The 12,670-nt window shown below is 44.9% G+C and overlaps 1 protein-coding gene across 1 annotated transcript in view; it reads left to right on the plus strand.

The window, feature by feature from the left end:
- Nucleotides 1–6,808: 6,808 nt before the first annotated feature.
- LOC131292792 (uncharacterized) overlaps nucleotides 6,809–12,670 on the plus strand; it is a 32,552-nt gene continuing 26,690 nt past the window's right edge. The window contains exon 1 of the mRNA XM_058320878.1: nucleotides 6,809–6,898. Coding sequence (XP_058176861.1) covers nucleotides 6,809–6,898 — 90 coding nt within the window. The remainder of the gene's footprint in view (nucleotides 6,899–12,670) is intronic.

Here is a 12,670-nt window from a genome sequence, read left to right on the forward strand (position 1 = left end):
TGAGCTCCCAGGTTGCGATCATAATTTTGATCTTCGATTGAAAACTCGATCGATCGCAACCGAGGGCAGCCAATTAATCTCTCTCTTAATGATTTAATGGGACTTGGGTTGCGGCGGAGAATGGAACACTTTTCTTGGGCTCCGAACCGGGACCGGGACCGTGGAATCGCCTGCCAAAGGTCGCTCCGATCGTAGCGGAGCGCGCGGCTCACAACGAGCTCCGATCGGCGCCTGTCATGCCGGTAGAAAATTAGTACCGCCCCAAAAATGGGGCACATAATTGATTTGGGACTGTCTTGCAGACACACTTTACGCACAGGCTCCCCGATTTCGACTGTTGTGGAGGAGAGGTTCGGGATGATAATATTGAAAGTCACTTCTGAGTGCGGTTTCTTCCGCGATAATGGCTTCGAACGGGCGCTCCGTCCAGATTTGGCGAGGAATGTTTACTCCCTTGAGCTGGGAGTGGTGGCTGCGTTGTCCTATTCAGTGCGCAGTGTTCTAATCGTGCATCGGGGTGGAAGAAAAGGCAAAACAAAACGCCAACTCGACCCTGTCCGCGCAAAGCAACACGAGAGGACGCATCGAGCGTCTCAACATGATCTGTCAGTACTGCGCCGTTGTGATCTCTCCTTTGCCCGAGCGCATTGCGTCATTAGCGTGTAATTATATGAATTATTAATACAAACACCCACCGAGGGACGGGCGGCAAGGGAGCCGACACTCGATGGGAAAGAATTTCGAGATCGGAGGATTTTCCGAGGAAGTTCAAGTTACTCCGAACGATAAGTGACACTGGCCGTTTCTGCTCGGCTGCGAAAGAGAAGTGGATGACATTCTCGATCGAAGTCGATGTAGGGCTCACCACGATACCTTCACCTCCCAGTCGCGACTAATTATATACCGCACATTGGAGCATAGATTGGCACATTTTGGTCCGCTCTGTGGAACGCTGTTTATAGAAGTACTTATACCGGGTGGAACAGTCGGGAGATGGATGAGGTCTACATCCAGTCGGTCTATTTGTGTACTCACCGAGTGTTGATTGGCGATCCGCGTTTGTCCTTGCCAGCACCGATAGGGAAAAGCATGATAAATACATGTTTCCGCTGGTGGTTGAAGGTTGAAAAAGGAAAAGTAAAAGTTTAAAATAAAAAGTACAGTTTTACTCAAAAGAAATAAATAAAACAAATAAATAAATGAAACAAATAAATCAAAACTTGTAACTAGACCCACTGTCAGGTAAAAACAAATAAAAAAACTGTAAAAATGCACCATAGTAAAGTACGTTTAAAACAATATGATCAAGTTAAAACGAATGGTAGTATTGAATTCAACTATCTAAAAGTCGATGGCTTGCGTAACTAATGCAATATGATTCTATTTATTCATCATAATCAACAACTCCAAGAACAGTAGAGAAACACTAGCTTCGTTTTACACGTCGTTTTTTTTTTTTAAGTATTAAATGTGAAATAAAGTTTTATAATTCACCCTCCAAGCAGTGTTATCAATTTTTATTATTCTTCTTCTTCTTGGCGTAACGACCTTGTTGGTCATGCCTGCCCTGTAAAGGGCTTACGAGACTTTTTACCCTATGTGTACGTGGATAGTCAGACCTCTCGTACAGGGGAGGGTCCGGTCTCGGTTGGGATTCGAACCCACGCCGTCGAGGTGGTGAGCCCCGGCGCTCATGGGTCGATTTTCTAACCGGCGCTACCGCTCGGCTGTCGCGGACCCCAATTTTTATTATTATAAAAACTAATATTGTTGTTAAATTCGGACACCGTCAGTTGATAATCAAACCCATTTATTACTTTAAGTTACTTTAACAGATGAGCGTGACGTCTTCCTTCAAAAATGTGCAAATATTTATCAGTCCATGGTGAAACACTGTCGCTTTCTCCAAGTGGCATTTCGCGGCCGGTTGGAGCCATATCAACATCCGAACCCCTGCCGAGGTTGCCCACCAACTGTCAAATAAACGGCCTCCGCATGGGGTATCGGTATCGGGCGGGTAATGTAATGTAATGTGATCATTTGACAGGTTTGCTCCTGATTAAACCACAACTTGTCAAACTACTGTGTTTCGCACCGTCGAAAGCATCCGTCCTACCCACCACTTACATCATTCCCCCCGGGGGTGTTCACATGCGTGTTGTTGATCGGATTGGTCACCCTCAACGAGTGAGTGTAAAGACGCCAGCAGGTATACCCTCCTTCCCCTCCTTTCGGCTGAAGATTAAAGGCCGAAAGACGGTGTGGTGTACCGCGCTCGTACCGTTTCTTGCAGGCTCATTACAGAAACCTATCTGTTGCAAAATACGCACCAGAAGGCATGTGGGCGGGCGACACGCGAGAGATGCAGACAGAAATGCCTCCGGGACTCTGGGTTGGCAGAGTTTTATGCCGTGGTATGTAATTTCACTTTATCGCGCTTTATTTGTCATTTCAATTAATCGCGCGCTTCAGAGCCGCATAACTACGCAAAAGTTCACGGTATGAAACGAAACTGGAAAAGGGAAGGGAAAAGCGAAAAGGGCGAAACGGGGAGGGGGTTTGGATGGTCAGTTCACGTTGGGCAAAGCGTACACGTAAGTGAGCAACAGTTTCCCGCTCCTTGGCGTACCGAACAGGATTATCTTTCCTTCTCTCCGGTTGTGTGGCAAACCAACCGAACGATAAACTACACTCTCCTTACACTACGAAGAAGAAGAAGAAGAAGAAGAAGAAGATTTTCTTATTAATTTAAATTATCACTCAGCCACCATTTGTGTGTGGCAGTGAAATATGAGCCAGCGATTCCGCGTGTCTGCGATGCCAATGAGCATGAAATTAACGTTCACGTTTGGCAAACGCTCGCACGCCGGGAGGTGGTCCTCTGTAAAACCGATCGGTCGGAAAACCCGTCGGCTGCCTTGTGTGAACGAGAAAAAAAAACTGTACGCTTCTTGAGGAGCTCCCAATCGTGCGAAGGTTTATGTTTTGATTCCCTTCAAAATTGCGCCACCCACGTTTGCGTTGCGTCTTTCGGGTGGTTCGCCAACATGCACCAGAAGCTGGACAAAACAGAGGAAGGCAGTTGAAAAGGAGATAGCGATAGAGAGGTATACGGTCAGGTGGTCGATCGATTAGGCTGGACAGATAGCAATTGGAGACCGTGGGCTGTGGGTGGAACGATGCCACCTTGAGGTTATCCAATTTTGGAGATGCTTGCTTATTTGCTGAAGGAAACTTAACATCATTTTGAAATAACTGAATATATTGAAAGGTGAAGAATTGAGAAGAATTATCCGGTAGAAGACGGTTTGGGTTTAGATTTTAAGATACACGGGGTTTTTTTTTATTTCTGAAATTTGATAGAATCGCGAATGAATGATCAGCGAGCCACAATTTATTCCATCCGCTTATCAATTTGTAGTCGATCGTGCGTGGCGATCACCTAAAACGGGTCCCCGAAAGCGGTAGTAAAAATTAATTTACAAACCGCCTACAACTTGAAATTCTTCCACCGATGCTCGTAGAACAAATCCGGCTAATTTGCCGCCCATTTCCATCCAGCTGCACTTCTTCGTCGATGAAAACTCCCTTGCTGGTCGGAAAGACGTCAGAGACAGGCCTTCGAAACAACGCGCACCACCGCGGAAGCGCGTTTGGTCGAGATTTAGATATAAGAAAGACGCCAGACACGGCGACCAGTAGCGGCTAACTAAAGTGCATCGGATGCTGCTGTCGAAGCCGCTGCGTGCGGGACGATGCATAATTTAGCAATTTTCCTGCACGCTCCCTCGGCTCCTTCCATCTCCGGCCCACACCCTAATGGACTCTCGGCCGGTTGGCCGCTAGCCAGGGCGGAAAATAAATACAATTTATTAAAATGGCTGTCCCTCCCCCGGCGGTTACGGTAAAGTACCGAATTAAAATGAATTAGTGGAGCCCGGGGGGATGTGGAACGGTAATTAGTGCCCGCGAGCGATCGGAGCACTTTGATAGCGCGGATTTACCGTTAGTGGTGCGACCGCACGTGTCCGCCTGATGTGTGGGTTATTCAAAAATGTTCTTCGTAAATGGGAGATAAAACAGCTCCCAGCCGTGAGTACTCGGCGAGAACTTGATGAATATTTTCCAAACAGTTAGTTTTGCTTCGAATTGCAAGAAGTACTTCATCGACTTTCTCACATTACCGTACTATTGAATAATAATTCACACAATCATCAGAGGAAAGTAATTTCTTCGCTAACACTCCATTGAATGAAATGGATTCCCATAAACTCCAGACAGTTCGAAGTGGCACTACAGAAGTGCATGCGCGATGCTCGTTCTCGATCTCCATCTGGCTCTGGCAGTGAACGATCTTTATGAAGGGTACGATCATCCTTTAAGCTACTTAAACACGCGCAATCGAGGGCGCCATGTGCGTCGTCCCCGAAATTATGAACCATGCTGTCGACGCATTTCCGAGTCGCATCATCGCATTTTTTCGCCCCACAGTTAGAGGTTAGTTATTCAGGGCGGGAGTGGAGGGACGATTTATCATTTTAATTTCGCTACGTAGCGAAGGAAACAAATATAAAAATGTCGGGTCGAGGGTTCCCCCTCTCCACAGGCGCGAGAGGAAGTCGTCGATGCGCGAAGCAAACGTGCGACAAAGGATTTATAATTAGTGTAAACTGCGTCGCCTGCTTTTCCCGCTTTATTGGTTCTGGCACGCCAGAAGATGTGTCGCTAAAAATATCATCCCGCATTTCATTGAGTTCTGCACATGTGGCCACGCCGGCACTAAGCCGTGAACTGGTTTTCCAGCTTTCCCAATGCCAGAATCACATCACACGGCGACACGCGGTGTTCCTCGGGTTTGTTTTTCCTTCCCCGACACGGTCCAGTCGTGCGGATGCGCGGGTGTGCCATTTCGATTGCAGTTTTACGGCTCGTTATGGCGTATTTTTAGCGCTCGTAAACAGCACAGGATGCATCGGATGCACCGCCACCCGGCCCAGGGTGAAGAAAATTCACACCTGAACGTCGAGCTGACAGACTTGTTCTAAAGCTTATAGCTGCGTGCACGCACACAGCGTGAGGTTAATTATATTGCGGCGCGAGGTTCATTAGAAGTTTGCTGATCCTGGAAAACTCCGTAGATACCATTACACTCCAAAACTGGTTTTACGATTGGGCTTTTGTTGGCGATGAGGTGCTCTAACTGTAGGAGCTTTATTTCTTTGGCATTAAAGTAAAGTTTAATCTCTATTACAACAGGTTGGTTGGCTCCAATAAAATATAAAACTGCAGAAGATGAAACATCCTGGATTCAATTTAAAAGTGTCTCGTCGTTCTTCAGAGTCTTTCCTCAAAAAGTATAACATATGTAAGGAAGCTAAGTTGAGGGAAAGAACTTCTTTTATGACAATGATCAACAATGAGGTGTTAAAACACGGGGATTTCTATATATAACTTTATTGTAAGCGTTTGTCTATTCAAATCCAGATTGATGAAAATTTACCATGTATTTTGGACACCCGAGTTTCTAAAGATTGTTGAATCAATTCACGTGTATCTGAGATATAACATTCGTATGAATGGAACTCCATTGAGCATAACTCTAATGTTGACAGAAGATATAGAACTCGGTGTGTTTAATTTATTTTTAAAGACAACAATACACTTCCTAATAATAAGTCTGAGGAAAGTACGTGTTACTGAAGCTTATAAAACCTGGCATGTATTCAAAAAACTTGATCCTGCCATCCATTTCTACATCGCAAGGCTAAAGTACAGTACGATCGAGTAATTTCAATATGACGGAGAACGTTGTTTACGGCCTCACGTCAATCGGGTGTCATCGGATAAGTAGATCGGCGTGAACTGTCAGTTTCCGCATGCTAGCGCCTAGCCAAACGGAATCGGTATTGATACTCGGGGTAGAAATGGATGAAATTCTTCCGTGCCTTACTTCATCGTCGCATTGACGAGAACCGGGATATGTTATGTTAGTCAGCTTCCAATCACACAATACGGTACTGTGCAAAAGGTTAGCAAATGGAAATGTAGCCACTTATGGCAATGCCAAGGCTGGTGAGATAGCCTAAGGCTTCTAATCCGCGGAGAGCCCATTACTTCCGCCACGAGAGGGAACACACGTAGCTTTTTTTTTACCGGTGCACTTAGAAATAAGTATCGAACGTTTCCAGCTGGATCTGGTCAGTGCTTATCAGGTCACGTTGTTGGCTGCATGTGATGACATAGCTGGAACAGACTGAGACTGTGTCATAAATCATTCAGCCGTGTGGATTACGATAAGTTCGATCATCCGAGTGGATTACGGTTGGGACAGAATCTTTATCGGCAGACTTTCAATTGGGTAATAAGTCAACACGCGTACACAAACGTGATTCCAAATGGAGCGAGCCTAATTCCAATGTTTTACCCTCTCTTTCTCTCTCTCTTTTCCCCTATTGCAGGTGTACAACAAGGAACATCCGGAATGTGTGTACGGCGTATTCGTGGAAGTGCGTGATACCGTAGTGTGTGCATGAAATTACAGTCCTAGTAAATCACTCCAAGTAACTGTCGGCCGGTGGAAGGCGATAAAAAGTTGGCCAGTTTAGTTTCGCCGTGTACTCCGTGCTTCCGCGACCCCGATAAACCTAAGGAATCCTGTCGCACGCACCTTTTGTTGCCTCATCGGTGCTTCGGGAGGCGTTGTATTTGGGGTGTACCCCGTCCGTGGAAGATTTATGCAATCCTGTTGGAGCGTGGAGTCGGTGGCACATACACCCAGTACACGCAGTACACACCCGAGGCAGTGAAGATGAATTATGTGCGCCATCAGTACTCCGTTGTAGTCGCCGTCTGCCTGCCAGTTGTTCTTGTGATCTCGCTATGGCTTCCAGCACTAGAGGTAAGTCGGCGCTCCATCTTGCTCTCCAATGTTGTATCGTTCGGATGAGATTATGTTGGCCTAGTTCTACGCGCTTGTACACTTGTTTGTTTATACCCTACCCGCACCGGTGTGCGGTCGGAAGAAAGCGAAAGCAGGCGGTAAACAGGAAGATAACAAAAACCCCGAAACCCGAAAACCCGTAACGTTACACGCAAACGGGCTTGCGTTAGCTATATTGAATTGTGGATCAGCTGCATCTGGGCTTTACTCTCGGAGTTTTTGGCTCGCACCTCTGACATCTTGCTGAAGCAACACAAAATCCGGTGCGCTTCTTTCAATGTTTGCCAAGTCCAAATAGTAGCAAGCGTGTAGCTTTACTCTGGCCTTATGTTGCTGCAACAATCTCTATTTATCTTCGACTTATTTGCAATTTACGCCTGTCTTCTGGGAGTCCCCGAAGGAAAACCAAAGATGAATTTAGAAAGAGAGCTATCCAAACCCGTGCATAACATTTCGCAAACTATTGCGGGAAATTTATGCGCCAGATTGTGTCCATTTCCAGCGCATACTAAAATCAGCCTCCGACCGCGACTGACTTAAGTTCTCACGTTTCGCACTTCCTTCACTTCTGGATCGTCGTGCCCGGCGTGTTGTTGAAACACGAATCTTTTCACCAGATTATCTCACCCACTCCGCGAATTCCCGAAACGTTGTAAATGTTTCGTGACAAGAAGAAATTAATTGTCACAAGTTCTGCCACTCGTTCAGCACCTCGGGGTCGGCTTCGAAAAGGACTTCGTGGTGGAATTGATTTAGCAAAGAACCGTGCGCACGAACGATTCCAACTGCAATTGGGATTTTGTGCTACGAGCCAGAAGGAATTAGCGCGCGGTTGGGGTCATCGGTTGTGCGGCATCTTCTTGCGGCATGACGCTGATCGTTCCCAGATGCACTTTTTAATTATTCATGCAGAAAACGGAAGCGGGCGAATGGTGGCGTTGGGTGGAAATCAATGTGAATGCTGGTGTGGGGGGAAAATTGGGAATGCATCGGTAGAGTTGAATAAAGTGGATCATTCAATGCACGAACAGAGTAAGCGGAGTGGAAACTTTTATGCTCGTTGGTCAGAGTCAAATCATTTGGTTCATGAGAATTATGCTGCAGCTAATCGATGCGAACTGAAGCGAAATAAAGAAGGATCGTCCAGCGGGAGAGAGAGAGAGAGTAGGTTCGTTCAACTTCCCCATGGAATGTCTCGTGTGATTTGGACCCATGTCGACAGCGAAGGTTAAAGAGTATTACGACCATCAATTACGTTGATGTCAACCCATTACGGGTTGGGTTGCATGACGTTAAATTAAAGTTGTAATTGCCTCATCACGAGCCTTCGAACGGATTTTGCCAAAAAATAAAAACTATCAAGCTCCACCTTTGCTTACCACAATGGTGTGTAAGGTAAGGCGAGGCTATATGTACCCTTTAAGCAAAAAAATATTATTTCTTTACACAAAATATAAGAAGCATAGCCCTCATTTTTACAATTTAATTTTCCAACATCTCTTCCACTGCCAAAAACTATGAGTACATCATTAAAAATCGTAATATAATTTAAAGATTGCGTTGACAGCACACCAAAATGATGAGAGCGTATGAAAACCGCTACGGATTCATTACACCTATGCGTGTATCCGAACGGCAAGGTGTTAATTGTAATCTACTACCTCCATTAAATGTGAAATTTACATAGCATTTATTATACAAGTTAACGACCATATTCCATTACTCAATAAATATTTTAATTGCATAATTTAGCTACAAAAACTGGTGCAATTTACCCCACTGGTGCATATTACCCCATATTGACCTATTGAGCAGTGCAAAAAAGAATAAACGTAGCGACCCAACTTTCACTCTGGTTCATAATTACCATTTTCCAGCCTCCTAAAAAGAAAACCAACATTTAATGGATGCATCTTTGTCCTGTGCAGGCATGTGGTGCGTATAGCACACCCTGTACCGCCTTTACCGTACACCGGGACCTGGGGAACTCTCCGGTCATCCATCACGACGGCGGGAGAGCTTCGCGGAAGCGCGCTACCGTCGGGGGAAACACGATATGCCACATTTAACCTGTCCAGGGCCGGGCCTTGGCGGTCTTTTTGTTTTACCTTTTCTGCGTCACCCTGCTTCCCTTGGGGTCGTATCGCCCTCCCCCTCTGCAACGATTGTTCCAGGCTTCCTCAACTGTTGGAACCGCGGCGCACATGTTTGTGTTTCTTGCGCTTTTTCCGATACCAGCTGAGCATGACCGGCCGGGGGTTAGGGCGCGTCACCCAAATGAATGTCACATTTTTTTTGCTTTAATTTACCGTTTATTTTCATTTCCGAACACTCACTCCGCCCTTCCGGGTCTTGGGTTGATCTTCAATCTCCCCATTGTCACCGCAAATGTCAACCGAAAAAGTGGTTTGACGTTTGTCAACGCAATGGCCGGAGGGGGACAAAATGTCTCCCTGTCAGTTGGCCGTCAAAACAAGCTGCAACTGGAATAAGTGTGAGGAATGTGGACCTTATCTTTCCTCACCCTCGAGTCAAAAAAAAAAAAAAAGATGGAGGTTAACGATCGCGTCTGGCGATCCAGACACAATCCGCCCCAAATATCTTCCAGCGAAACGCAGGGGATCCTGGTCTGACAATAATCCTCCATTTAACACGATGTTCCGTTTGGGGAGGGCGTAGCAGGCCCTCAGCCGAACCCGAAGATAATTGAGGGTCGAAGAAAAACGATCAACTATACGCGAACGTGTTCGGTAGTGGTGACACGTTTTTATTGATGTTTACAGCGCACATTAACGCCAGGAGGGGGCGAGCAGGTTTATTAGTACAGTTTAGTGGCCTTTAGTAACAACTGTTGATCGATGAAAGCTACTTCAGGCCCGACACGCATCACGAGGTTAGATTTACAACCGATGTTCTTCGAACGAAACACGGTGTTCGTCGTAATTCTTCTCGGGCCATAAAACACGCCATGCGCATGATGTTACCATAGTAGATATGATTAATATCAAACGCGTTGCCTTCGGTATGTTTACTGAAGATAAAATTGCAAACAATATGAAAGCCAAGAGAGCACTCTTACCAGTGTCTACGAGATGATATGCCCTTCGACCCTACGGGCACTCCAGACACTGTAAAATGTGTCGAAAAGCCTTCGAATGGAGGAGTGAAGTGTGCAATCCAGAGCCTTATGCTTCGTTATTTGCTCGGAACCCTGGGTGTACCTTTATGGTTCAATCCGATTAACACCTTAACTCCAGACTTGATTCTTTCTCTCTTGAGATTTACCTTCACCTTCTTACGCTAAGGCCAAACAAGGCGCTTGGACGTAGAGGATACTTGTTGAATCCAGTGAAGATATTAGTTGAGTGGTTGTTGCATTCGCAACAACTTGAGCTCGGGCCACAACTAGCCGCGGGATTATGACGGATTGATGTGTTGAGTTTGTGTAGAGTTATCGAGAAGGCTGGAACCATCGGGGCCCTTATTCCCGCAAGCGACAAGAATGAATGGTCCTGCATTGGAGACGAGGGCACAGAATGTTCAATTTATTTAAGAGTTGTTTATCATTTGCAGCGATCGTTTGGAGTAAAGTACGCGGTGGATAATGGAAACTTTCTACTGTGACCCAATATGGTGGGTTAATGTCATGCTGCTTTTACCGTAAATTACAAGAAAGTAAATTTGAAGAAAGAACCGCTTTCATCGCATCAACCGTGTTGATTTTTCTTTTACATTTTTATGTTTATAAAATACATAAATATTTTATCTTTTAAGGATGGGAAACTGTACGAACGAAGATTGTGTTTAATACTTGAACGATGAGAACTTGCCAACGATGACTTATAAAAAAGGCTCTGCAAAGAAAAATGGTTTGAGAGAAAATAACAAAATCATAATCACAATTATGAATCTCAAAATGAGCCATTAAATTTGAATCGGTTCGGTCATAATTAACGAATTAAGGTGTGACGAAAGCTAATGAATATCTCTTTTAAAAGTAACACGATCTTCCACACCGCCATTTGATGCTTCGTTCCGGTCGAGAATGGATGCAGTTTTGTTGCGAATACTTCCGGTTCCGGTAGCTCATCACCGCAAATGTGATTCGAAAATTACCACCCAAGGAAACGCTGGGTGGTTGTTCGAAGATGAGCTGAAATAATTGCTGCATCAAATGGCACGATGAAAAGTAGAGGGAAGTGAAACAATCCCGGCTCAAAAACAGGAAAATGAAAATGGCCCACGGTGGGGCAACGTACCCCCAATGTGCGCTGGGAAAACATCATCCGCCAGGAAGATGATTTGGCTAATTGTCCCCTGGCAGGGACTTGCCTGCCCCACACTGGTGGATGATCACAGTTTAGGAGTGAGAACGCCCGGGGAGGCGTGGTGAGTCGCTTTTCTGGCCTGGTGCAAACTCAATTGAGCATGATTAACGCTGCGTTGCTGCGGATGGAAATAATTGTGGCTAGACGAAACACGTCAAAACAACTTCAGCCAATCATCATAAATAAAGAGAGATAAAATGGAAAAGTAAAAACACGCCCGGCATCAGAGGAAGATTAATTTCGTTCCATGAGCCTATGCTGGGAAATGGTTCGACACCGGGAATGTGTGCTGCTTTGTGTGCAGCAGGTTGCAGTGTTCAAAATGGCACATCAGGATTTTCTCCCGAGGGGTTTGGATAGTGTGATATAATGTGTTTGTAATTTACTCATTTTCATCGCGAATTAAAAACGAAACCCTCAAATAGTCACTGATTCAGTGATTGGTATAATGACAAGAAAAATGTGTTTTCCAATATTTTCCTTTTAAGAATTGAAAATACAAATTAAAAATATTGCCTTGACTACCAAGCACACTGTCCCATAGTGCGTAAGCGCCATCGCTGCAGGTGTGTTGTATCCAATCGTCCCCAAAGATTCAGATAACAGTGCCCCCCGCTGTTTCGACCTAAGAACTCCAAATGACACTCGTCTATGTAAATTCGAAAACAATCACTGGAGCGACACCAATTAGAAGCATGTTTTCTTTCGTTTCCAGCACGTTCGCGTTCCCGTTGTGAGATTTATTTCTTCTCACATCGCGGAGGTGAATTATGGGAAAGACTCGGAGAAAAGTCTGTTGATCTTCTACACCCAGGAGTCTAGGTTCTAACGCGAGTGCTTCAGCATACCCTGCTTACAATGTTGCTTTTTGGGCAAGAAATTTGTTTAGTTGGTTGCAACTGCAGCGAACACAATGTTAGGTTTGATTCGGGTGTTTAATTACACAGCATTAGGGTGTAGGGAAATGTTTATCTCTGGTTTACAACTCGAGCTGCACGAGGTTGGTTGACAAGGAAGCAGACCAACGACGTACACGTGTGGGGTATTTCGGGACTGTTTATCGTTTCAACATGATTGGATGAACTCTGGAAACTAGCTCCAATTATTATGGTTAGCGGGAGAACATCAACGCTGTCAGTAATGAATTGTTTACAGTATCAGATAGATACTGCATGCAATATTTCCATGAAGAAATATTATTATGCACGATTTATTTATGTTTCGTTAAAAATAATATAGAGGGAATGTATTAAAGAAAACGATACATTCCATTTTAATTACTATTAATTAACAGTCATAAAATTTCATCTTCTTGATGCTGTTCAATTCTTAACTATCGCCATCAGCAACTAGCGACATAAATAATAAATGGGGTTTTAAACGATTGCTTACCTCTTTTCTT

This window comes from Anopheles ziemanni, chromosome 2, assembly GCF_943734765.1.
Source record: "Anopheles ziemanni chromosome 2, idAnoZiCoDA_A2_x.2, whole genome shotgun sequence".
Taxonomy (NCBI): domain Eukaryota; kingdom Metazoa; phylum Arthropoda; class Insecta; order Diptera; family Culicidae; genus Anopheles; species Anopheles ziemanni.